Below are 26,573 nucleotides of genomic sequence, written 5' to 3'. Positions count from 1 at the left end.
GCTGGGTTGGTGAAACTGTGGCCCTCCAGCTAGATGTTTTTGAACTACAGCTCCCATCTGCCCCAGACAGCATAGCTAATGATCAGGAATGATGGGACCTGTATCCCAGCAACATCGGGAGGGCCATAGATTCCCCACCCTTGGTGTAAGAAGGCCCCATTGCTTTGAGTGATCTGCACATGGTTCAGGGCCCAGCCTTTCCTTGTGACACAGAATGCACTAAGGTGGGAGGTACCAAACAGAACATCAACCCCCCTTCCTATTTCCAAAAGCAGGGATGCAAAGGACTGTGTGTCCCATAGGTCCTGTTTGGTCTTTGCTTAATGGGGCAGAGTTGACTAAAGTGGGATGTGCAGGTTTCCCAGAAGTTGGTGCCAGTGCATAGGCAGACACAGAATGCACACTCTCAAGTTGCCTCTACCTGGTTTGCCTCCAAGAGAGCATCTTTGACTCTTACAGATTGACAAATCAGCCAGATAATAATACATGCAAACATAGACCAGTTTGCTTCAATCCACACCCATGCCTCTTTCTCCTATAGCTCCTTGTCTTTGTTCTCGCAGGCAATTTTTAAAAATCTATCCATTCCACCATCTTCCAGACTCTGCTTGCCAGCTCGTTTCCTTTGTTCCTTTGCTTCATTCCTGTAACCTTCCCCACAAACCGTGGGCCTTGTTCTGTCCTCGCCATTTACTTTTATACCTTTGCCATATGATGACATTTTATTACCCAGGAGAAGTCTGTAGTGTTGGTGAATTGGTGTGATGCAGCAGCATGCTAAGTTACTCTCGGTGCATTTTCTCCCCTTGCCAGTGACATCAAGAAAGCACGTTTGCTTCTGAAGTCTGTGCGGGAGACTAACCCTCACCACCCGCCAGCCTGGATTGCTTCTGCGCGCTTGGAAGAGGTGACTGGAAAACTGCAGGTGGCACGAAACCTTATCATGAAAGGGACAGAAATGTGTCCCAAGGTGAGCATTTCATTTTCCAGGACTCCTTAAGTACCTGCGCTGGTTTCTTGTCACTTTGCACACAAAATAAATTCTCTATTGCTTAAATTGCAATCCAGTGTCTCTTCCTCCTGGTTTCCACAGAGTGAAGACGTCTGGTTGGAAGCTGCCCGCTTACAGCCGGGGGATACTGCTAAGGCTGTGGTGGCCCAGGCCGTTCGCCATCTTCCACAGTCAGTCCGGATTTACATCAGAGCAGCAGAGCTGGAGACGGACATCCGAGCAAAGAAGCGTGTCCTTCGGAAAGGTGAGAGAGAGAGAGAGAGAGAGAGAGAGAGAGAGAGAGAGAGAGAGAGAGAGAGAGAGAGAGCTGCCTTTGAAGTACTGCAGGGTGCTCCCTTTGAAGACAAGTTTGGAAATTACGTTTAGTTCAGGGTGCAGCTGCTGGGCTATTAACTAGGACTGAGCAAGGGGATTGCATCTCACAGTATTTAAACACATGCCTTGGCTCCTGGTCTGTTTCCCAGCTCACCTCAAAAAGTGTTGGACGGAAAAGTACTTGCCTTTTTAAAAGTTATGCCCTGGCTCCTTGTTAGACTGTTTTTACCCCACACAACACTGCTCAGTCACCAAGACCATTGGCTGGAGGCTCTCCTCTGTTTCCTCCTCTCTTTGGAAGTATGTTGGGTGCCAGGTAGGGAGAGGACCTTTTTGGTTGTGGTACCTTTTGAATTCCATCTCTGAGATAGCTCACCTGACACCTGCTTTAATTTTTTTGATGCCAGGTGACTCTCCTGATTCATTGTTCTTTCATCTGCTGGCTCTTTTTTGTCTTGGTGGTTTGATAGAAGGCCGCTTGGAAGTAAGGGATGGAAACAGGCAGGCAATAATGTACAACCTAGATGGCCCCTTAAACAAGATAGTCACGCAGAGTCTATTAAAAAAAAAGCTGTCATTATTGCAGCTGGGGATCCACAAATAGTCCTGGTTCAATACCATCTTTGTCCCCTCAGGGTGGTAGGATGATGGTGGTTGTGGGGTGTCTGATATCTGCTACTCGGCGCGGCTCGTATCCAAAGCCAAGGGTGCCGCCTGCCCCATGGGACTTGGGAGGAAGGCATGAGCTTGCTTCTGCTGCACTGAACTTTGCTGGAAGCAACTATAGTGGGTGAACGTGTAGCCCTCTGGTTATAGATAGGCGCTTGAAAGGAGAATATACAAAGACCAAACTTTTAAAACTTTTGTAATTAGTTAACATATACACTCCTATTTTCTACCAGAAAATGTTGGACTAAGTATTTACATAGAACACTAGTAAATTCTTACTTTTCACCCCAAAGGCAGTGGGGGAGGAGAACCTCAAGTTGTATTTTACTCCCTCTAAATATTGTGCTGAACCTTAGGCTTCCATTGTTCTCAGGAGTTAACAGAGTCTTATGAAATGCTAACCTTTCTGCTTGAAGCTGCTTTTCCGTATTCTATAAGTTGCTCTTCAGTGGCTTGGAGAAATTAGAAATGACCTAGCCACATGGGTTGGACCTGCTTATATAGGTCTTTTATCCCCAAAACTGGCACCTCGTCTCCATGTGGAGTGCTCACCTGTGGTTGAAAGGCCATCTGGTTAGGCCAGGCATAGGCAGCCTTGGCTCTCCAGATGTTTTGGAACTACAACTCCCATGATCCCTGACCACTGGCCCTGTTAGCTAGGGATAATGGGAGTTGTAGTTCCAAAACATCTGGAGAGCCAAGGTTGCCTATGTCTGGGTTGTTGTTGTTGTTTAGTTGTTTAGTCGTGTCCGACTCTTCGTGACCCCATGGACCATAGCACGCCAGGCACTCCTGTCTTGCACTGTCTCCCGCAGTTTGGTCAAACTCATGTTCGTAGCTTCGAGAACACTGTCCAACCATCTTGTCCTCTGTCGTCCCCTTCTCCTTGTGCCCTCCATCTTTCCCAACATCAGGGTCTTTTCCAAGGATTCTTCTCTTCTCATGAGGTGGCCAAAGTATTGGAGCCTCAGCTTCACGATCTGTCCTTCCAGGGAGCACTCAGGGCTGATTTCCTTAAGAATGGATAGGTTTGATCTTCTTGCAGTCCATGGGACTCTCAAGAGTCTCCTCCAGCACCATAATTCAAAAGCATCCATTCTTTGGCGATCAGCCTTCTTTATGGTCCAGCTCTCACTTCCATACATCACTACTGGGAAAACCATAGCTTTAACTATACGGACCTTTGTCGGCAAGGTGATGTCTCTGCTTTTTAAGATGCTGTCTAGGTTTGTCATTGCTTTTCTCCCAAGAAGCAGGCGTCTTTTAATTTCGTGACTGCTGTCACCATCTGCAGTGATCAAGGAGCCCAAGAAAGTAAAATCTCTCACTGCCTCCATTTCTTCCCCTTCTATTTGCCAGGAGGTGATGGGACCAGTGGCCATGATCTTGGTTTTTTTGATGTTGAGCTTCAGACCATATTTTGCGCTCTCCTCTTTCACCCTCATTAAAAGGTTCTTTAATTCCTCCTCGCTTTCTGCCATCAAGGTTGTGTCATCTGCATATCTGAGGTTGTTGATATTTCTTCCAGCAATCTTAATTCCGGCTTGGGATTCATCTAGTCCAGCCTTTCGCATGATGAATTCTGCATATAAGTTAAATAAGCAGGGAGACAATATACAACCTTGTCATACTCCTTTCCCAATTTTGAACCAATCAGTTGTTCCATATCCAGTTCTAACTGTAGCTTCTTGTCCCACATAGAGATTTCTCAGGAGACAGATGAGGTGATCAGGCACTCCCATTTCTTTAAGAACTTGCCATGGCCTAACCCATGTCTGGGTTAGGCCATGTAAATGTCAGCCTAGCCGTGCGATGAGTTACTCAAAAGCGGGTGCTTTGTGTCTTGATGGCCGGTGAGAGTAGTACGGTAAATGTGGTCTCTGGATCGGGTATTCATTTTGTGTTTGCTGGGCGTATGTGATAAAGCCACAGTATGTGAGGTGTTCTTCCTGATGTGTGGGAATTGAATCCTCTCCCTGCAAGAACATGCCGGTTCCTGCTGGGTAGTGTTTCAGAACATCAGGGCCTGTCATCAGGCATTTAGGGAAGTGCTTGGATTGAACCCCCTGCTGAGACTATAAACATGATAAGGGACAGCGAACATCCAACTAGTCAGAATGTTGTCGCAGTAAATTTCCAGGAAGCATCCTCTGCTGCCTCAGTTATCTTTTGTGGGCTGCTGTAGGTGTAATTAAAGAGCCAGCACCAGCTCGATGTTTTTTGAGAAGGTTTTGTTTCTTAGTGCATCAAGGCACCGACTGGTTTTTGCAGCTCTTCTGCCTCCTAAAGGCTTTTTCTGTCACATCTGTGAAAGTTGTGATGAGTGACCCACTTCGAAAAGCGTAGTCGAGATCGGAAGGTTCAGAAACCCAAGCAAGACCAATTTCCGTAAAGGCATACAAGAAACTTTATTAAAAGCCAAAGTCTGTAAAAAGGAAAAGCTTCAAACTATTACACAAATTAAGACTGCTCTGAGGCTAAAAAATAACAAAACTATATTATCTAGTTAGCTGACACTTGCACATAAATCTTAGTAGGCTGAGGCAAAATACCTTCTAAGGTCCGAACAGGCGCTGACCTTCCATGATGAGAGAACTACTTATGCTCGCCACCCAATCCTGGTTTTAAGGGAAGGCTGACTATGGGCGTACACCCTTTCCGCCCAAATAAATCAGCACCTGCTCCCATCATGTGTCTGTGATTACTGTTCGATACTGGCATTGAGGCCTTAATGAGAGACAGCTGTGTTTAAGCTCATTATTCTAGCATTTCTAACGAATTCCCACACAACCCGCATGCTAGTCTTAAAAGGGAGAATATCACCACACACCAGTTATAAGGAAATGAAAGATACCCCATTTTCTTCTTCTTTTAATGGTCTTACTTTGAGGTTAAGCAGCAAGTGATCTAGCTCTGAATTGTGCCCAGCCCTTTCCCCATCCACCTTCAATCCCTATGTAACTAGGTGACCTGGAAGGGGGCAGAGTGCACAGAGTTGGAACACATTTTGAGATTACACACTTGCTGCACGTGGCAGCTGGCTGGGTTGGAAGTGGTGGGTGGTTCTCGTGATGTTTTTAACCTGGGTGCTACAGAAATGAGTTCAGCATAGAGGATTATGTTCCACCTTTCTGCCTCCCAGACAAGGATGGGGCAAGTGGCATGCCCAGTGTAAGGACTTGAGCTTGCAACAGCTCTTTGAACTGGTGACCGGAATACCTCTTGAGTTCTATAAAAGATGCCAGATTAGGCCTGTTTGCTGGTTCTGACCAGCTGGACTTGGTCTTTCCATATTGTCTCACCCTGAGGCTCAGCAGAGTCAAATCCCTCTAGTTAACCAAGCTTTCTTCCCAGCTTCTGGTTGTCTTTCCTTCCTGGGAAAAGACGGTTTTTTTATTCTAAGGATTGACATCTAATTTGCGGAATTACGTAGTATTGGGATTGGTCTTAAACTAAAGACCCCTTGATCCAAGTGCTTGTTCAGCCAGTAAGCTCACTTGGTGCTTTTTCTTTGCCCATAACTATCTCACAGGGTGGTTGATATGATAACTGTCCTATTTATAGGTAGGTAGCCGTGTTGGTCTGAGTCGAAGCAAAATAAAAAAATTCCTTCAGTAGCACCTTAAAGACCAACTAAGTTTATATTTTGGTATGAGCTTTCGTGTGCATGCACACTTCTTCACTATCTGAAGATAGTGAAGAAGTGTGCATGCACACGAAAGCTCATACCAAAATATAAACTTAGTTGGTCTTTAAGGTGCTACTGAAGGAATTGTCCTATTTATGCCACCCTGGATTTCTATTGAGGAAGGGTTGGGCATTTAATAGGTAATAATCAAAGTTGTGGGCCATCCTTCCCCCACCATGAGCATAATTAACAATACATCCATCACCACAATTAGTGTAATTAATGCATCCATGCCTCTGCATTCAAAGTCGCATCCAGTGTCTCATGGGGCTGTAATGACATGAGTTAGTGACCGTTGCTGTAGACGGCAGCCCCGCATCTCTTTCTCTCCTCTCTCCCTTGGCAACTTTCAGCAATGTAAAAAAGAGTGATGAGACATCTTCGTTTTGAAAGTTTCCCTGCCTCAGCTTGCTTCAATGAGTTCTGTTTATTGGAGCAAGAGAAGTTACGGTTGTCCCATGTGTTTGTATGCATTGCTAAACATCACCGTAGGAGGGCAAGGGGGGACATAGAGCCACTCCCCCCTCCCACAACTAAAATGTGTACACGTAGTATGTCATTTTACATGAAGAAGATACAGATTTGTGGAAGCTGAAAGTTTTAGTCCCAAGGTCTCGTGATTTTTTTTGTCTGGCTTTGGTTGCCAAGACCTGGTTCTGCCTACACAGCTGAAGTGCTCAGCAGCAATTGGGGGGAAGGAGTGTTCTGGTTTGATAGTTTTATAGTTAAGGTGCCCAGGACATTATGACAATGCAACAGCCAAGTCACTCCCGCCAGCCTTCTTCCCAACCTTATGAGCTGGGTGGTGGTGAGCGGGGATTGCCATGGAATTATGGGGACGGTTTTCTCCCTCTCCTCCCCCACCCCACCAGAAGCTCCATGGGTGGAGGGAAGCATTGCTGTTTATCCTGCTCCCTAAATGGGGTAGCACATTCACCGAGGCAAGCAAAAGGGTGGAAACCCTGTTCAGGCAGATTGGGATTTTGCCCATAAAACAGTTGCATTCGGTTTTCTAGGTTATCCACATGCAGGAAGAAAGAGGACTCTCTTTGTTGCCACCTTGGGCATGAGGTTCTACAGTAGTGTTTGAAATTCCCATTGTTCTAGGCGCATTTTGTGATAGGGAATTTCAATAGCACGAGCAGTTTCTGAGCTCTGGGTGCAGTACTGCGTCTAAGATTTCAGATTAAAACTGCAGAGTGGAAGGAAAGGAAGACCTTTTTCTGCTTCCCTACTTCCGTGTACTTTCTGAAGACTGGAGAAGAGACCCTTTTAAGAATGTTAGGGTGGGCAGGCAGGGGAAGGACTACTCCATGTGAAAATTGAACATAATATTTTAGCTGCGGTTCATTCATTTTCAGCTTTGTATTCTTGTTATAAAAAGCGTGCCTAGATGTTCTGATGTTGTGCCCATAACCTAGGTTTAAGGTACCATTTAGCTCTTAGCTTTCATATCTTAGTTTCTAACACTGTTCTGCAGGTCTGCCTTTAGAGTCTCTTTTCATAAACAGAGGGAGAGACTGCTCCGGGTTGCTGAAGAAGAAAATCCTTGGGCTCAGCAGCCTTTTCTTTATTAAAGCCAGGCCTTAGCATTTTAAGGAAACTTTTCCAAAACAATCTGTTTTAGGAGCACGGTATTGATTGTTTTTTGGAAGAGTGTCCTTTAAAACTGCCCACAACTATTTTCAAAAGCAGCTAGTTGTGTGGGTCCATTTAGAGAAATGTTCCAAACAGGAAGTGAGAGGAAAAAAATAATGCCTTTTATTAGAACCAGCCCAAATTCACAATGTGCTGTTGAGCGTTTCAAGTTGTACAGAACTTCTTCCTCAAGCAGGATGTTAAGGCCAAAAAGAAAAGTAAGGGCGACAAGAGATTTAAGTATTCATTTGGTCACAGAGGAAGCCTCTGCAGGGTTATTAGGTTAAGATTTGATGTTTTTGCAAAAAAAAAGGGGGGGCCTCAAGATGATGCTTGCTAAGGTTAACAGTTGAGCTGTCATTCAAATCTGCCTCTTGCACTATTTGATGCTGTAATAACTTTGCTGTCTAAATGTAAGAAAGCTGGAGATGGAATTTTAGAAAACGTCAAAGCTACAGAATAAATAGAAGCTAAATACTGTGTTTCCTCCCCGTTAGGGCAAGTTGCCCTTTTTTAGGACAGCATATTCCCACCTCCCAAATCTAGTATGCCACTGACAGTTTTGATTTTAGTCATCATTGGCAGTTCACCTGCACTCTTCAGAAGTTTTGCCCCTTGTGGTGAATCTGCAAGCAATGCTTTAGTGATCGTTTCCAGGTCATCAGCCTACTTTGGATGCGACTCCTTCAACCTAACTTATCTTTTGTTTTCCTTTTACTATTTTCTAGCACTGGAGCATGTTCCGAACTCTGTCCGCTTGTGGAAAGCAGCTGTGGAGCTGGAAGAGCCAGAGGATGCCAGGATAATGCTCAGCCGAGCTGTGGAATGCTGCCCCACCAGCGTGGAAGTAAGCTGGCAGATCCCCCCCATTCACCGCTTCAGGCTGTGCTCTGGGTGGTCCTGTAATAAGACTGGGATGAAAAATCTCAGATGACAACTCTGGAATTTGAGGGCGGGGAAGACAGTGGCCCCCCAAATGAAAATCAACTGGGTGTGGGTTTTTTTTGCCACTCCCCAGTTTTGCAGTGGGAAGTACAATGGATAGGTTTCCCCACCTCTAAAACTCATATGAGAACTGAATGGGAGATCAACTTACAGGGCTACTGGAAAGAGTTATTTTTTGCTACCACTGCAAGTTAGGGGCTTAGACATAGCTGAACTGAAGCATGCGCACCCATTATTTTAGAGTGCTTCAGTTCGGCTATGGTGCATCATTAAAATCAAGTCTAAGCCCGTAATAACATAAATACAATCCTGGTGATTTCTCATCTATATGGATCTGATTTCCAAATGTAAAAGGGCAGGGGGAGGAGGAATAACAGAATCATAGAATTGTAGAGTTGGAAGGGTCTTTAGTCTAACCCCCTCTAACACATGGCTCCTCCATCCAATTCAAAACCATACCAGACTCGCTTAGCTTTGCAGATGTGCTTGCTGCAGCTTCCCCGCCCCCCCCCCCGAATATGCTTCAGTCATACCATCCTCTTGCAAAAAAGTTAAATGAGCGGTAATCTGTAAATCTGAACTTCTAAAACAGAGCTTGATTTTCAAATGCTTATTGTGCTATTGCAGACTTAATACAGGCAATCTCTTAACCATGCCATAAGAGTGGTGCAACAGGCTCTGGTTTGGCTTGTGATTCCTCCCATGTTTTCCTTTTCTAGTGCAAATTCCCCTGGAGACCTTGGCTCTGGTTAAGTATCACGTCAGCACCAGGGTTACTCACAGTAACTCCAACCAGTGTTTGAAGCTGCTTAGCAAGCTTTGGTTATGACAGTGGAATGTAGCAAAACACCCAATTAGTCTCCTTTGGGTATGTTCTGGTAGTTGAGTGATTGATGGATTTTTATATTTCTTTTCCTGTCCTTGAGATGTTATGTGAGATTTTGCTGGAGATAGACTACTGGTAGTTAGTTAGCTGGGGTGTGAATAATTTTTGGGCTTTTTCTTGCTGTTTTTATAAATTCCATTTTTTATTTCACTTTTGGCTATTCTTGTTGTCATGAGTTGTGGCACCTTTTACTTCCCCCCAACCCTCTCTCCTGACTTCAGACAGAGGGATGGGAATAGCAACACCCAGTCACGTAGCTGTGAAACTTAGACAAAACAAACTATGCTGCCACCATCCTTCCCACGCTTGCACCTGGGACGAGAGACCGAAGGGAAATCTCTCTACCATTTACTTAGGCTGCAAGGCTCCTAGTCTCCTCTTTAAGAAGCAGACAGAAATTCAAGTGGTTTGGTTTTCTGTAACTGAAACCCAGGCCCACTCTTGTGCAGCCCATGGAAGGTTTAACTTCCCAAAGTGTAGTACACAACCCTGGTCCACTATTACTGTGGCACCAGACTTTAAAAGCGGTAAGCGACCAAATGGCTTAAGGGACTGAACCAGTTCTCCCCCCTAGACAAAGCACATAAGATCCAACGATATTCCTTTTCCAGGATTTATTTAAAATATAAAAATTAAAATAATGGTGCACATTTCTTAAGAAAGTTACAAGCATAGAAAATAATAACAAAAGCATACAATTGATCTAACTAAAATACATATGTCAGTAGATAGTACTGTACTGTATCATGTTGCAAGGTTTCAGGCAGACAAGGCCCACGGCCCCCTCCTTCTCACAGCTTCATAGGCTCCGGCAGGTTGGCAAAGTGCAAAGTTCTGTTCTTGGAGGTCCCCTATTTATCCCAAAATACCCCACAAGGGGTTCCGGAATTAAACCAATGAAAATATTACAACAATTAGCACCCACCAATGATCTTAGGTGTGAGGCATAACTCTCAGCTGTCAGAAGTTAGGTACCTTAATTGGATATTGGAATATCTAAGGGCGACTCCCCTATTCTTCCCAGCCTAATTGATGGAAAGCAGACTCTCAGGTGAAAGAGAGTTTCTTGATCTATTGTCCTCCTCCCATTACATGCCACAAGCCAGACCATTCGGATGTAAATCCGGGCAATAGATAACACTTGGGACCCTTTTTACAACCAGAGGCAATTAACACATTCCCTAACACAGGCATCCCCAAACTTCGGCCCTCCAGATGTTTTGGACTACAATTCCCATCATCCCTGACCACTGGTCCTCTTAGGTAGGGGTCATGGGAGTTGTAGGCCAAAACATCTGGAGGGCCGCAGTTTGGGGATGCCTGCCATAACACATTCCCTATAGACAGCTATATGGAAGGGAGTGGAGAAGGTACAGACTGGTGTTTTTAGAAGCCCAGTATGCCTTGCTCTCTCCCAGCATGCATGGTTACAGAACCAAGGAACCAAAGTTGTCTACTCTACAATTCCTATTCTATAATTCATGTACCGATTATCATGACACTTGTCATCCATTATTTATTTTTTTAAAAGGGGGAGAGAGAAAGAACAGACTTTGGAGAATCAACTGCTGTTACATCTGCATGGTGATAAGTTCTGTTGCCTTAATGACAATCCTTTTTGCCCTTGCAATACAGCTGTGGCTTGCCCTAGCGAGGCTGGAAACATACGAGAACGCCCGCAAAGTCTTGAACAAGGCCCGTGAGAACATTCCGACGGACAGGCACATCTGGATCACAGCTGCCAAACTTGAGGAGGCCAACGGGAACACTCAGATGGTGGAGAAGATCATTGACCGAGCCATCACCTCGTTAAGGGCTAACGGGGTGGAAATAAACCGAGAGCAGTGGATTCAGGTACAGTCATACCTTGGTTTACATCTGCTGCGGTTTGAGTACTTTCAGTTTGAGTACTCCACGGACCCGGAATTGTTTACTTCCAGGTTCCGCAGCGTGCGCATGTGCAGAAGCAATTTGCGTTGTTCGCGCATACGCAGAAGCGCTCTATCGGCGCTTCACACACACGCGCTATCGCCGCTCCGTTTAAGCAAATGGCTCCCCAGAACCAATTCTTAAATTCTTAAATAGGGTACTTAAATCAAGGTACCACTGTACTGCTTGGGATTGTCTCTTTGGAAACCCTATTTAAGAATGACCTCGTTTTTCACTGTAACATGTGCTCAAGGTGGATGCTATGGGTATAGCTCAAGGGACATTCAGAAGATCTCACCATGGGTCTGAGTGTGTCCCATTTTGTCTACGAAAGCTCAGACAGGAATAAATGTGTCGGCCCTTAAGGTATTCCAGACTGGCATCTGCCAAAGATGGATAGAGTGGGAAAAAAGGCAGGAGAAATCCCAGATGTTTACCAGGAGTAATTGTGGTGAGATACAAGGAGTGCAGTGGAAGACGAGAGGTAGATTTTTAAAATAAATAAATAGGCTTTAATCCTATCTACACTTACCTGGGAAGGAAGCCCCATTGAATACAGCAGGATTTATCGTATTTTTAAAAATATTTTTTATTTAAACTTTTCAAGATACAATACTATAAAAACTGACTCTTGCTTCACTGTCAAGTCCCGAATTTCCCTTGCCCGGCATGAATTGTAGTGATGTTGCTTCTAGGATGCCGAGGAGTGTGATAAAGCTGGGAGCGTGGCGACGTGCCAGGCAATCATGAGAGCCGTGATTGGGATCGGGATTGAGGAAGAGGACCGGAAGCACACCTGGATGGAAGATGCCGACAGTGTAAGTTCAGATCCCAAGTGCAAAAGTTTGCTAACCCTGGTGTTCTGATGTGTGCAAAAGCTCTGGTCCACAGCTGCATTTTGTGGAACTTGACTGCGTAACCTGGTGTGAATATGTTTAAGAAATGTTTCTTATTTCTTAACCTAGAGGGCTCTTTGGTTATGCATACTCTCTCAAAACCTATTTTGAGTACAGCATCGACTGCCTCATCATAACAGATTCCAAAGTGTCTGGATTCCAAAAAAGCAACTTGAGTTGGGACTACATGCCCCTCCGTGAAGCCCTTGTAAAGAGGAGATTTGCTACGTTCTCACTCGTTTCTCGTGTGTGTTTTGCATTGTGGCTATTGCATCCAATTTTAGGGCAAATTGCAACGTGATACTGCTTCTTAGTCTGGGGCAGTTATCCTGGACAATGATCAGCCTGATCAGAGTGATCCATGATCACTCTGAATTCTTAAACTGGACCGGAATCCACACACATGCACACACTGACAAGGTGGGGGGAAATCAACCCTCTTTACCATTCTAGAATCATCTGGTTGAAAGAGAAACTAATACACAGAAATCCCTTTTGAGTATGCACACACAAAAGTCATGAAAAGACAAATCCATAAATGTTGACCAACTTTGCTCTTTGTTGCAGAAGCCCCAATAGTTTTGTGTTCTTGTGTTCCCACAGTGCGTCGCTCACAATGCACTTGAGTGTGCCCGGGCAATCTATGCCTACGCCTTACAAGTCTTCCCCAGCAAGAAAAGTGTGTGGTTGCGAGCAGCCTATTTCGAAAAGAATCATGGAACCAGGTATGTCACATTCTTGGTTCTGCATGATCCCAGCTCATCATGATAGTTACTTTTGCAGGGTGTGTGTTTGCTTTCACCTGTTGCATCCTGGAGGGGAAACCCCTTTTGTAGATAAAAAGGTAAAGGGACCCCTGACCATTAGGTCCAGTCGTGACCGACTCTGGGGTTGCGCACTCATCTCGCATTATTGGCCAAGGGAGCCGGCGTACAGCTTCCAGGTCATGTGGCCAGCATGACAAAGCCGCTTCTGAAGAACCAGAGCAGCACATGGAAACGCCGTTTACCTTCCCGCTGTAGCGGTTCCTATTTATCTACTTGCATTTTGACGTGCTTTCGAACTGCTAGGTTGGCAGGAGCTGGGACCAAGCAACGGGAGCTCACCCCGTCACAGGGATTCGAACCGCCGACCTTCTGATCAGCAAGTCCTAGGCTCAGTGGTTTAACCACAGCGCCACCTGGGTCCCTTTTGTAGATAGGCCTATCCTATTTAAGGAAGAAGCTCTCTGAATATCCTTCCATGATCCTTCTCATAGGATTCATTTTTTTAAAAAAGTATTGGTTACTGTGATCCATAATACATTTAGTAGACTGCTTGAAAGATGCTTATTAACAGCGTATCTTCTGGAATATGCAAGCTACCCTTGCTCTGCTTCTTATTACTCACCTTCTCCACTTATGTAATGAACCACATTGGAGAGTGTTTTCCAGAAGCTGATTTTGTAGTTTTAAGTGGGCAGCGGTTTGTGTCGTGGTACAGCTTTTCCTACAGCCTCCTTGATTAAATAAGTGAGGAAAGGTTATGGCTCTGGGCTCTTGTGACGGTAGCAATGGCTTATACTGGCTGACAATACGCGGAGCTCAGCATTCTGGGTCACTGGTGCTCTCATTCGTCCCCGCAGGGAATCCTTGGAGGCTCTCCTGCAGAGGGCCGTGGCTCACTGCCCCAAAGCCGAAGTCCTCTGGCTCATGGGAGCCAAATCGAAATGGCTTGCTGGAGACGTCCCTGCCGCCAGGAGTATCCTGGCTTTGGCTTTCCAGGTGAGTGCGCGTCTCTTTGCATGGCTGTGTCCATTACCATGGGGACAAGACGTGATGTTACAAGCAAGAAGCACTCTCTGTGTTGAGGGATTGTATTTTGTTCCATGGCAATGAAATGTAGCGGAATCCCATAGCTGGAATTTCTTGATCACCAGAATCAATCCACTATGTGCCCTTCATATTTAAATAAAATGTTGGCTGTAATATCCTGACTTTTCTTTACCCAATATTTTGGTCTTTCCACTAAGTCTCTTGGAAATTTGGATAAAAGATTAAGCATATTGCTTAATCTTTATCACAAGTGCTTCAGCACTGAGCAGCAGCCTTCCTCAGTGACCGTTTTTTTTGCAAGAAACAGTTGAATTCTAAAGATTTATATATCACCCTTCAGTGGAGCATGCAGAGTGGTTTAGAAAAATGAGATAAAGATACAATAAATAAAAATAAAAAATGCATTAAAAACTCTGGGGGAATGAAAAATGCTTGATACCTAACAGATTATCATGTTGGCAGCAGGGGGGCCTCTGGGGAGTCTGCAGAGTGCTACCATGTTTTAGCATTTCCTGCAACATTACAGGGATGAAGGTAGCCTTGCCAAAAGGTCAACACCAAGCAAGTGGCTGTTTTCAGGTCTGCACCAGTGCTGCCTGTACATCTCGATGAACTTGTTTGCACTATTAGAAGTTGCACCTGCCCACTGCTCTCTCCTACCGTGACAAAGGCCACCACATCAGGAGACTGAGCCTGGATCTTGTGGGGTTTTCTGTGCCAGAAGCTGGTGATCACAAGCCAGTAGTGAACATATTTTATACTCTGCTCCTCATAGGAAAACTGCCAGCTGGATTATTTTACTTGAAGAGCTCTGTTTTGAGTGTGTTAATGAATTCTCAGGATTGGCAGACAAATATTTCTGAGTAGTCATTTGCTTGTTTAAAAGCAGTTGTTTAAAAGAATTTTGCCTGGAGGGAAAGTGCCTAACTAAACCAGCAGCACCTCGATTTGAGGTTCCCAAGGAAGGAACCCAAAGGAAGTGTGAAAAAAAGAGGGTTTGCTTTGTTGCTGGCATGGTCAGACAAGGCAAGTCCACAGCTGCCTCCGCTGCTCCCATTGGAAAGAGGAGGTTGGCATCACTGTCTTGTCCCAATTGAAACAAAAGTGATGTAAGTTGGGTGGGGCCATCAAACGGAGAGTCATGCGTCGATGACTGTGTGTTTCCTTGATGAGGCCTGCATGTTTTGCAAATCATTATTTGGAAAATTAACATGTTTCTTAATTTTTATATAAATGTTTGTGTGTGTGTGTAGTGCCCCACATTTCTCTCCCCCCCCCTCTCTCTCTCTCTCACACACACACGGAGGAGTGGTAGGATATTGGCATGAGAAATAAATAAACAAACCCTGTGTTTGGTGCGTGTACCATTTCAGCACTGTAGCTGATCCATCAGAGATCCATTGGCAGCTTCCACTGAGGAAATCAGAAGGTGGTATCTGACTCCTGAACTGCCAACAGGACTCTGTAGCATTCGGCTTTCATGCACCACACTCTGTGAATAATATGAAGTGCTACCTCTAATGGAATAGAGCAAGAACAGGGCTGGTGGATGTCGGAAGAAGCAAGCAACATCCTTTTAACGCCCACCACTGCTTTCCTTTACATATATTTGTCTGCCCTTCTGTTGTCGTTATCCAGGCCAACCCAAACAGCGAAGAGATTTGGCTGGCTGCTGTGAAGTTGGAATCTGAAAATAACGAATATGAAAGAGCAAGGAGATTGTTGGCCAAGGCTCGTAGCAGCGCCCCAACAGCCAGGGTAAGCTATTTCAGCGTTGAATGTCCCATCAGATGTCAAAGAGAAAAACAGCTACCAGATTTTTAGAAGACATCCGAAGGTAGCCCTGTTTAGGGAGGCTTTTAATGTTTAATAGATTATTTTATTTTATTTTTCTGTTGGAAGCCGCCCAGAGTGGCTGGGGAAACCCAGCCAGATGGGCGGGGTATAAATAATAAATTATTATTATTATTATTATTATTATTATTATTATTATTATTATTATTGAAACCACCACCACCCAGCCCCCAGTGAATGTATGAAACTGCCTTTACAGAACTGGACTCATTTCTCTTGTCTAGTCTAATGGTGATGGTTTGAGCAAAAGGGTCTTTTCCAATCCTTCATCGTTAAAGTCTTTCAACTGGAGATGCTGGGGACTGAGCCTGGGACCTTTGGCAAGGGGAAGCAGCTGCTCTGCCACTTAGACATGGGACCAGTTACAGTCTGGGTCTTTTCAATGGTTTTGCTTGAATTGCCTTTTAATTTTTTAAACATCTTGCTTCCCGAGGGTTCGTTGCCCAGTAGAAACTCGATTAAATTGGTTGAAATGAGCAGCCAAACAACAGTACAAAAACTTCTTCATGGGGCATGATAGCTCTCGCAAGCTGTGGGTGCGTTTGGACTGGAATACGTGTGGTCTGGCTGTGACAGTCTTTGAGATGATCTCTCTCTCTCTTCCCCTCCATCCTCTTAGGTCTTCATGAAGTCTGTCAAACTCGAGTGGGTTCTTGGGAACATTGCTGCAGCTCAGGAGCTCTGCGAGGAAGCGCTGAAGCACTACGAAGACTTCCCTAAACTGTGGATGATGAAAGGGCAAATAGAGGAGCAGGAGGAACTGATAGAAAAAGCCCGAGATGCCTATAACCAAGGGGTAAGGGCACAACCTGCTTCCTTTTCCTCCTCCCTGCCTCCTCCTTATTCCTTGGGGAGAAGATGGAACGCTCCTGCAGTAGCCTCTGCAGTTGAGCGTCCCTGTGGAAAGCCAAACAGGAGCAGCAGAGGTCAGGCTCCTGGCTCAGACCATTGCAGCCACTGCATCAACCTTGCAGTCAGTGTCAACATTTTATCAGACACATCAGCAGTTCTTCTCTCACTCCCACCCCAGTATTCTTGCATGCCTTTGCGTTACTGTTTGGCTTGGACAGATTTTGTCCGTGACGATTAATGAGTCGTTCCAGGAAAGTGACTGACTAGCGAGGCTGCTCTTAAGTACCTGATCAATAAACCAGGCTCTCTAAAGATGTGCCCAGCTCAGACTTGTTAACGGGAACAGTTTTCTAAGGACAAATAAATTCTTGTTTCCCGCACCCCCATTCCATGATGGTGCAGAAATAATTCCGCCTGCAATGAAAAGAGTCCAATCCAATAAATACTTGCGGTTTGTAGCCACAGGTCTTTTCAGCAACCGAAGTGTCTGTGACTGCAGTTGTGTCCGCAGTCGTGGCCTCTTGAGTAAGGCTTTATTCCCTTCCAAACAGCTGAAGAAGTGCCCCGGTTCCATACCCCTTTGGCTGCTGTTGTCCAGGCTGGAGGAGAAGGTCGGCCAGCTCACCCGAGCCAGAGCCATCTTGGAGAAGTCTCGCTTGAAGAATCCAAAGAACCAAGACCTGTGGTGAGCAAGAGAACCTACGGATATTTCGCGTCTTTCATTTCTTAGAAATCTCCTGCAGCTTTTGTAACCTCTTGAAACGTGGGGCTCTTCCCTCCTGCAGGTTGGAATCTGTGCGATTAGAATACAGAGCTGGACTGAAGAACATCGCCAATACGCTGATGGCCAAGGCTCTACAAGAGTGTCCCAACTCAGGTGACGGAGGGGTCATTTCTCTTTCGTGTGTTGGCCTTTGCTTAACCTTTGAGTTCTTTTAGAAACACAACCCTCTCAATTAGCATCACAACTTTAGGCTAGCTGGCACGCCTCTTCTAAAGCAACCTCAATGTGCCCACCCTTTGTACTGTGTGAGCCCCCCTCACATGACACCTGTCTGCAGTTTTTCCTTTTCCCTGTCCTGGCCATTAGGGACAACCATACAGTGTGAGAAGGATCTGCGGTTATTCTCTCAATGCAAATAGCTATTGGGCAATCCATGGGTTTGAACTTCGACATTGCCATGCCTCTTTCTGGTCCACTAAGCCCCAGTCTATGTAGGCCTCATTCTCCTTCGAAACTCATCAGACGTCTACCAGATGGTGCATGTTTCAGTTTCCTGACACATCTCCCTCTGGAGGCTTGTACTCAGTCTTGTTTGCTTATCTCTGAAGAGATGAGAGCTGATGCTTGAGAGAGGCTTTGTTTGGGTCTATCTGTGGCAGTTAAAATTCTCTATGTGTGGTCCTAATGAATGGCTGGCTTGCCCACACCAAAAGAGCCCAGAGCAACCTTAACGCTTATCTTCCATGCCAAACCTCCTCCTATGGAGAGAGGGCCCTCCTTTGATACTAAGCAAATAAAGAGATTGAAAACGGTCAGTTCAGCCCACTGGGGCTTATTTCTTGAATGTTGAGAAATGAATGCAGCGATGGAAAAAAAAGTTCTTTTGTAGTAATCACTGGGATGTTTAAAATGTTTCTTTTTTATCTACGTAGTAATTAAATGAAGGAAGGGGCTGATTTGGGGAGGTTGAGTTGGTTGCAGATGTAGGATATGAAGCCCTTTAAAACAGGCATAGGCAAACTCGGCCCTCCAGATGTTTTGGGACTCCAACTCCCATCATCCCTAGCTAACAGGACCATTGGTCAGGGATGATAGGAATTGTAGTCTCAAAATATCTGGAGGGCCGAGTTTGCCTGTGCCTGCTTCAAAACACAGTCGTGAAAACACATCTGTGTAGGTCTCCTTTGCAAGATTCAGGTGTGCTGCTTGAGCTCATCCTAGCTACCCAGATGGGGTGGTGACCTCAGCACAAACCAAGCCCCTCCCAGCCCACATGGGATATTTCCCCCTCAGCCCAACCCCACCAGGTGGTGCAGAGCTGCTATGCTAGCTTCCTGGCAGGTACAAAGGGTCACTGTTGCTTATCTGGGGGAATGAGCTGGTGTGGAGGTCAGCGCAGTGCTTGAGTGTTGCATTTGCTGTTCCAGTGTGCTTGCATCACACCAACCTCCCCATCACCTTCCCAACCTCCCCTCCCCAGTAAGCAACAGCGGTTCACCTACTGGCAAGCTAACATTTCAGCTCCACTCCACCTGGCGAGGTTGCTGCTGAGCAGGGACATGCAAAAGGGACAGGTGAGAAGCACCATTCAGAAACACACTGTTCAGTTTGGGGATCTCAGCAATCTAATCCAGGCATCCCCAAACTTCGGCCCTCCAGATGTTTTGGACTACAATTCCCATCTTCCCTGACCACTGGTCCTGTTAGCTAGGGATCATGGGAGTTGTAGGCCAAAACATCTGGAGGGCCGCAGTTTGGGGATGCCTGATCTAATCCCTTCTGTTTGTGTTGCCAGTATTAGCATCTGCAGAGGTTTTAGTCTTCAGAGAGATGCAGAAGTACCGAGCATCTGCTGGCAGCAAATGTATGCAAAACTGCCTAAATTAAAACGGTGGAGTCTTTTTTTTGTGGGAGCCTCCTGGCTTGGAGGTTATAATACCTGCTGTGAGCGAGCGGTAGCAACTTGCCATTGTCTGTTATCCGGTCCGATTTCAACCTTCTTTGACTTTTAGGGATCCTATGGTCGGAAGCAATCTTCCTAGAGGCAAGACCCCAAAGGAAGACCAAGAGTGTGGACGCTTTGAAGAAATGTGAGCACGACCCCCACGTCCTCCTGGCTGTGGCCAAGTGAGTAACGGTGTCTGCAATCTGACTTGCAGGGTTTATAAAGCCTTCTTTGGATAAGAAAGGTCTGGTACATTATCTGGAATCCTAAGTAGTTCAGGATGATCAGGTCCCCCCCCCCCCCCGGTGGACTTTGATTAAAGGCTGAGCAATTAAGAAGTTGCATGAAGTTAGGAACAGTGGGAATATGCTCTGCACAGCTCTTCTTTCCCCTTGCCTCCTTTTCCTTTCATACTCCCAATTTCAGGAAAAAAAAACATTTCCCATTTTTAAAGACTTGTGGTAAATTACAAAAATTATGTGTTGTGTTAAAAACAACCAGTAAGCATTGTACAAATCCCGGATCTTCCTATCTCCAGCTTGAGCAGCTTTTAATAAGTTGGAGCAAACTGCATATGATTTGATTTTGATGCATAGGCTGGAGTGGCTGACATTGGCTTATTTACTTACTTACTTAATTCCATAAAATTTATACACTGTTTGATTGTAAAAACAACAACAACCCACAATTGAAGTGATTTACAAAGAGATAAGACAGTAAATTCACAACCCTCCTTGAAAATGTGCAAAAGTTTAAATATTAAAACAGGTTAAAATTGCCCCAGCTGTCTAAGGTAGGCTTGTCTGCACAGGAATGCTTTTAGCCCATTTGTCAGCCATTATCAAGTACTGCAGCCGCTTTGAAACTGTGTTCTGAGAACATTGGAGTTTTCCTCGAATGGAACATGAGTAGAGGTGGACACAGTCTTCTAACAAAGGCAGCTTGCCCTCCTGATATTCCCCTGTAAATGGCACTAGGGAGCATTGGCTGTGCTCTAGCATGCTCTCCCTGTACAGACCCAACAGGCCTGGCCAGCATTGCCCCATGGGACTGCAGCATTTGCCCCTCAAAACCGCCTGCAGTTTGCTCGAGTTCTGCTACAGACACTCAGGAATGGGGTTGTTTAGTACATGACCCGATCAGCACTACTAATTTGTTCAAGGTTTACTTGGCTGTACATAAAATGTATCTTTGAAATGATTCCACACACACACACACACCACTTTGTTAACTTAAAAAAATCCCAGGGCAGATGGATTAAAGATAGCAAAAGGTTAGAAAATTGCACGAATGGAGATAGAAATTTTCAAAACCACTGGAATGCTTGGCTTGGAGACTCTAAACTCCAAGACAAATGGGTAGGTAAACGAAGAGTCCATAAAAACCACCTAGCTTTTGCTGGTCATCTAAGCAACGTTTCATTGCCCTAGTGACCTGTGTCCCTGCCTTGTGATATGGTGCAACCCATAATAATCAATGGGCTTGCAAATGACTTTCAAGAGCATCAGATGTGAATCTTGCAGGTAGTGTTTCTTTCCTCTATCATGCAGCTCAGCTTTCCAGGCAACCTTTCTATCAAATCGCAGCAAATGAGATTTGTTGGTCTTGACTGAGCCTGTCTTTTGATGTGCATAAATTGACCCCTGTCACAACAAAACAAAAGCCAGTGCAGCTGGTTCATTGGGGGACAAATCCTAAAAGTGCACAAGCAGATTTTTAGAACGTGCAGGCAGAAAAGCTCTGGAATTAAGCATAGCCCTTAGTTCTCCCTCCACAGCTGCGCTCCAAGTCTTCGGCTGGCTGCTTCCCAGGTGGATTTTCCGTAGTTAACAGCTGTGCTCTGTTGGAGAAGGGGATCTAATTTGGTTGCAAACTTCAGCATTGTACACAGTCCACCAAGCATGTCTCTTGACGCAGCTCCCATTCATTTCCACCGGGCATGCACAGGAACCACTTCTGCGGCACTGTGCCCATCGTTCGTTCGATCAGCAATCTAAAAAAGTCTTCCATTTCCTAATCCCCTTGCTTGTTGGCAGCAAGCCGAGTTAGGTCTGTTTGTGTGTTTGTGGCAGAGTTGCGGGACCTATCGCCCTCCTAGTATCGCTGGGCTTTCAGCTACCGTCAGCTTTGGCCATGCTGGCTGTGGCTGATGAATATTGGGTCCCGGCAGTATTTGGAGGGTCACTGCTTCTCTATCCCTTGTTTATGGGACTGCTGTGCAGGTGTTGAATGGAGTGCTGCAGGGTGGATGAGCACTGCACAAATAAACTAAAGAGGGTCCATTCTGGCTTGGCTAGAGATGATTTACTGCCTTCCCTGGAGCGACTCATCTTTTAAAAGGCAGCTTAGCATTTGCATTTTATCTCCTTGCAAAGGCCAATATAATATTCTGAAGAGCATCCCAAAAGTTGTTTCCTCTGCATAGGCTGTGTGACTAGATACTGGTCAAGGCAAATGCCCCGATGCAAAATGTGTTATCAGAAAGGTGTTGCTGGTCTCCCCAGTTCATCTCCTTCCTAACTCTCTTTCCTTCATAGGTTGTTCTGGAGTGAACGTAAAATAACCAAGGCTCGTGAGTGGTTCCATCGGACAGTGAAGATAGATTCTGACCTGGGGGACGCCTGGGCTTTCTTCTACAAATTCGAGCTTCAACATGGCACAGAGGTAACTTGAAGGGATCTGCCAATCTTTAAATGGACCCGCTGAGGAGATTTTGCTGATTTGGGGCACCTCAGTTTCCTGCTGCTTTCCATTTCCAAGTCTGCAAAAGCTGAGGCTGAGCAGCATTCCACGTTTCTTGGGAAGGAGCTTCAGTGATCTTCTGTGGAGGGTGAGCAAGGATCTCACGGGAGTTCCTTCACCTGCTCCACATCTCTCCCCTTGGATAGGGCCTGCCTTTCTCAAAAGAGCACTTCTTGATGGATGTAACTCTCTTCCTTTCAAGTGCTTCAGCAGTTCTCTGGCAAATGCCTTTTTAAAAAAAGGAAGTGCTGGGCAATGTACCTGCTACTTCAAACGTGGAAGCAGGGTGCAGTACTCCCAGCCTGTGATTCCACAACTCCTTGGGCAGATCTCAGAGGATCCCCTTTGCAACGGTGAGCTTTTCCATTGGCCCCAACACTGCTAATCATTTCAGCAACTGAATGCACATGACTGAGGACTGTGGAATTCTTAGAGAGGGGTGGGTTGGCCTTCTCAGCTCAGTGAAACTGAAACCACATAATAGGGCAGAGTTTAGCAAGAAACTTGTGTTTCTTTCTAAGCTGCAGTCCTAAATGCACATTCTGGTGAGTGAGCCTCACTGAGTGCAGTGGGACTTCATTTCTGAGTAAAGATATCCAGAATTGCACTGTTCTTGGGGATCCTTTTGGACGTAAATGGTTAAAGCTGACTCCTCTGCTGTTTTCTCCCTGCAGGAGCAGCAAGAGGACGTGAGGAAGCGTTGTGAAAACGCAGAGCCGCGCCATGGAGAGCTGTGGTGTGAGGTCTCCAAGGACACCAGCAACTGGCAGAGCAAGATTGGGGAGATCCTGGTGCTGGTGGCGGCCAAGATAAAGAACACTTTCTAGAGGAGAGAGGAGGCTTTGTTGAGCCACACCGTAACCTCTTGGCTTGGCTTCCACACCTTGGACGTCATCCCCTCAGGCTATGGCTCCTGGAAGGAGTCTGGAGGGCAGAGAAAAGGGGGTGACACTTTTCCCTGGTCAGCTTTAAAAGGAAAGCCAATCCCTCCCCCAAGCGCTTCTTAATGAGCAAAATAACTATTGTGTAGGGAGAGAGCATTATTTACTATCTTAGCCATCCTGAAGCATGAATAGTGGGAACCTTGGCCTGTCAGCTGGCAAGCATTTTATTTCACTCTGCCTGGACTCCACCTGGTGCGTTACCTCTGAAAAGCAACTGAGCCTTTTTAGTTTTCCAGTACTCAGTTTGTCTTATTGTGTCCTCGATGAAAGTGACTCCTAGCTGTTTAGGGCATGGCAGCCTGCGGAACACAAACAGTGAAATATAACCCGTTTTCAAATGAGTTTAGCTGTCCTGGTGTTCCACAAGGGGGATTCTCTCTGACAGAGAATGTTAGGGATCTTCAAGGAAAGCCGAAGACCTTTTCCGGAGTTTTCAGAACTTCTTGTGTGGGAAGCTATGATGTTGAAACCAATTCAGGTTTGCTGCGTAGATGTGACCCCATTGAGGCCTGAAAGGCAACGATTGCTCAAAGACCCACAGGTGGCAGTTGAAAGGCAAAAGTTGAAAAGGTTGACTTCAGGATGAGACCCGTTTGGAGCTCAGTGGGGTTAGGACAGAACCTCAACAAAATGCCTTTAGCTACATTAAGGTAGAGAGACTATTCTCTCCGGAATTAAGACATGTCATCTTTCTTAAGAGGAAAGGTATCACAGGAGTAGAACAGCAGTTGAAAATAGACTTTGCAGTCCACATGCTTAACCATAGAAGTCGGTGGCATAAGGCTGGAAAAGCAAGAAGGGAACCCTTTTCCGTGTCAAACAGAAGAGGCGGCTTTTTGGGAGGACAGAGGTGGGTCGGCGAGGTCTGTGGGTTGTACACAAAGCCCAGCAGGAATGTCACCTGCAAACACCCCAGTGAAATGAATGGGTGCAACACAATTGTCCCAACAGGTTCGTGTGAACCTCCCATTCATTTCACTGGAACTTGCATAAATTTGTCCCAGTGATGGACGTGTGTGGCTGCCCTGGATGAAAGTCTTTTTTCGTGTAGATGGATTTTTTTAAAAATAAATAAATCCCAGCTTGACTCCTTGCTTGAGTCCCTCCCACGACAACACACCAAAGCTTTCCCATCCCCAGATGAAACAACCCAGCATCCCTGACACTTTTCTTTCCCTAAAACGTCTTCTGTGTTAAGATATTATATCTTGAGTGTTTCTGGATGAAACCTTGGTTGGTTTTTTTTTTAAAAGAACATGAACCAATGATGGTTGTACATAGTAAGAAGCTGTAAAATACAATCCTGTTTCGTTTTGTGATACTTTTTTGACTCCGATCTTTACTGCGTGTGAGAGATGAGTGCGGTTGTTTGGAGTTGACCAAAAAACGTAGGTGGGGGTAGAGGCAGAGGGTTAACTATAGGAAAACCTCTAAAGTGGTAGACCCCCTAAATGGGGGGAAGGGGGCATGGATGTTCAGACATTCAGTAGACTAGCCTTTTTCCAATGCCTTGCCCTCGAGATGTTTCGGACTGGAACGTGCGTCACCCCCAACCATGGAAGGCACCAGGCGGGGAGAGACGTCACTTGACAACACAGCAGGAGTAGCCCATGTCATGCCTTTCAGATGGGAGATGTTGTCCAGCAATATCCAGAGGGCGCCACATAAGTTTCCCCAACATACGCCATGGGGCTCTGACTAGTCACACTTCTAATGTTTCCAGGTTTCCCTTCTACATTCAGAAATGGCATGGAGAGAGGGTAGGGGCTAAGGCTAAAGCCGCCCCATTCTTCATTACGATCTCTGTGCAGGCACACACATGAGAACCTGCATGGGAATCTTCAGAGCCTAAAGGTGTTTGGCAACTGGGTCTGCCCTCCATGTCTAGTGTGTGTGCCTTTAGAGGCGGACCCCAGTTCTCCCAGCCCAGTTTGTCTGCGACAGCCATATCTATAATACTAAGAACATCTTTTCTTTTGTGTGATCGCCAAGTGAACTGGACCCGTGTTGTCTCTCTCTGTGTTCTTTTCTCAGTGCTCAAGAGGGGATAACTGCTAGAAGCAATCGAATGAATGCTGAATGGGGCATGTTAATCTTCTACTTCGGCTAACAAGAGGGCTCTTTCACTACACCACTTTTGGGTGGCGGTGGTTTTGTTGTTGCTGATCTTGCAGTGCCAAAAGGCGCCCCCCCCCACTCTTTTATGTAGCTTCACTCCTTGTTGGAGGTGCCAGATTTGGGAGTACAATCTCGGGGAAAGGAGTGGGAAGCGAAACCCGGAAAAAGCCTTTTCTGAAGATTCTGGCAAAATAATTGGGTTCAAAACAATTAGATTCTCCTGGATCCTTCTCCAAACGACTGGGTGGCATGTATTTTTATGCCCAAACTTGATTTTTATATTGTAATTAGAATATCGAAAGTACAGCCCTGTTCGTTTGTTGTTGTTTTTTAAAAAAACCACAGCACTTTTCTGTCAAATGTAAAGGTAAAGGGACCCCTGACCATTAGGTCCAGTCGTGACCGACTCTGGGGTTGCAGCGCTCATCTTGCGTTACTGGCCAAGGGAGCCGGCATACAGCTTCCAGGTCATGTGGCCAGCATGACAAAGCCGCTTCTGGCGAACCAGAGCAGCACACAGAAACACAGTTTACCTTCCCGCTGTAGCTATTCAGTTCTTGGTCCTGAAGGGGAGATTTATTTACCTCCAGCCTCCTCTGCTGGTGGAAAGAAAGAAGCACATCCTCCTTGACCATCATCTCAGTGACTTTGGCGTTTCCTGTGAAATCCTTGGGAGCCTTCGCCAAGCTTGGTCAACCCAGGATTCTGCCTTCAGTATGTGTGTTTGTGCCATAAACCGCAATGCCGGCTGAAGGCTGAATCATGCACACGGCGGTGAATAGATCCAACTTGCTTGCAGTGGGCTGAAGCCCAGCTAAAAGACTGTTCCACTGCTGTATCTCCAAAGATGGTTTGGATTGGCCCAGATCCTGCTGATACACGTGTTGCAGGTCTTGAATTGTGGGTGGTGGGAATAAGGAGCGAAATGGACACTTGGTGTATAAACAAGATCTGCCAGAGGAAAGAACTGCACCTCAGTGGTAGACAATGCTTTGCTCACGGAAGGGCCCAGGTTTAGCCCAGCAGGTAGGGCTGGGAAAACCTGTCTAAAAGCTTTGAGACATACTGCCAGTGTTGACAATTTAAGGCAGATCCTGTTCCTAGAGGTCACTGGGGCCTCCCTCAGTTTGGTCAAACTCTTTTTGGTAGCTTTGAGAACACTGTCCAACCATCTCGTCCTCTGTGCCCTCAATCTTTCCAAACATCAGGGTCTTTTCCAGGGAGTCTTCTCATGAGGTGGCCAAAGTATTGGAGCCTCAGCTTCAGGATCTATCCTTCCAATGAGCGCTCAGGGCTGATTTCCTTCAGAATGGATAGGTTTGATCTTCTCGCAGTCCATGGGACTCTCAAGAGTCTCCTCCAGCAGCTGAGCTACTCCCTGAGCTACAAAGCCCTAAATGTGTTAGTGGCCTTCACCCTTGCGAGCACAGCTATGTCTCCTTGATCACTTGGGTTGCTCTTTGCTAGACCTCTCCCAGTTTTAACCTATTTCTCGTGAGACCATCACAACTGCAGATGTGAAAACCACAGAAGTCTGATTGTAGTGCCCCTACGTTATCTCATTGTTCTGGACTTTCAAGGAATATAAGACAGCGTTTCTCA

General features: G+C 45.9%; 1 protein-coding gene across 1 annotated transcript in view; it reads left to right on the top strand.

The window, feature by feature from the left end:
- Window positions 1–24,099, top strand: part of PRPF6 (pre-mRNA processing factor 6) — a 29,839-nt gene extending 5,740 nt beyond the window's left edge. The window contains exons 8-21 of the mRNA XM_035122786.2: window positions 814–970; window positions 1,094–1,256; window positions 8,051–8,169; window positions 10,789–11,007; window positions 11,778–11,900; window positions 12,582–12,703; window positions 13,603–13,741; window positions 15,431–15,550; window positions 16,266–16,442; window positions 17,050–17,183; window positions 17,284–17,375; window positions 19,235–19,349; window positions 21,705–21,831; window positions 22,584–24,099. Coding sequence (XP_034978677.2) covers window positions 814–970; window positions 1,094–1,256; window positions 8,051–8,169; window positions 10,789–11,007; window positions 11,778–11,900; window positions 12,582–12,703; window positions 13,603–13,741; window positions 15,431–15,550; window positions 16,266–16,442; window positions 17,050–17,183; window positions 17,284–17,375; window positions 19,235–19,349; window positions 21,705–21,831; window positions 22,584–22,736 — 1,960 coding nt within the window. The 3' untranslated portion in view covers window positions 22,737–24,099. The remainder of the gene's footprint in view (window positions 1–813; window positions 971–1,093; window positions 1,257–8,050; window positions 8,170–10,788; window positions 11,008–11,777; window positions 11,901–12,581; window positions 12,704–13,602; window positions 13,742–15,430; window positions 15,551–16,265; window positions 16,443–17,049; window positions 17,184–17,283; window positions 17,376–19,234; window positions 19,350–21,704; window positions 21,832–22,583) is intronic.
- Window positions 24,100–26,573: the final 2,474 nt, after the last annotated feature.

Source organism: Zootoca vivipara, chromosome 7, assembly GCF_963506605.1.
Source record: "Zootoca vivipara chromosome 7, rZooViv1.1, whole genome shotgun sequence".
Lineage (NCBI taxonomy): Eukaryota > Metazoa > Chordata > Lepidosauria > Squamata > Lacertidae > Zootoca > Zootoca vivipara.
This window is presented reverse-complemented; position numbering and strand designations above follow the sequence as displayed.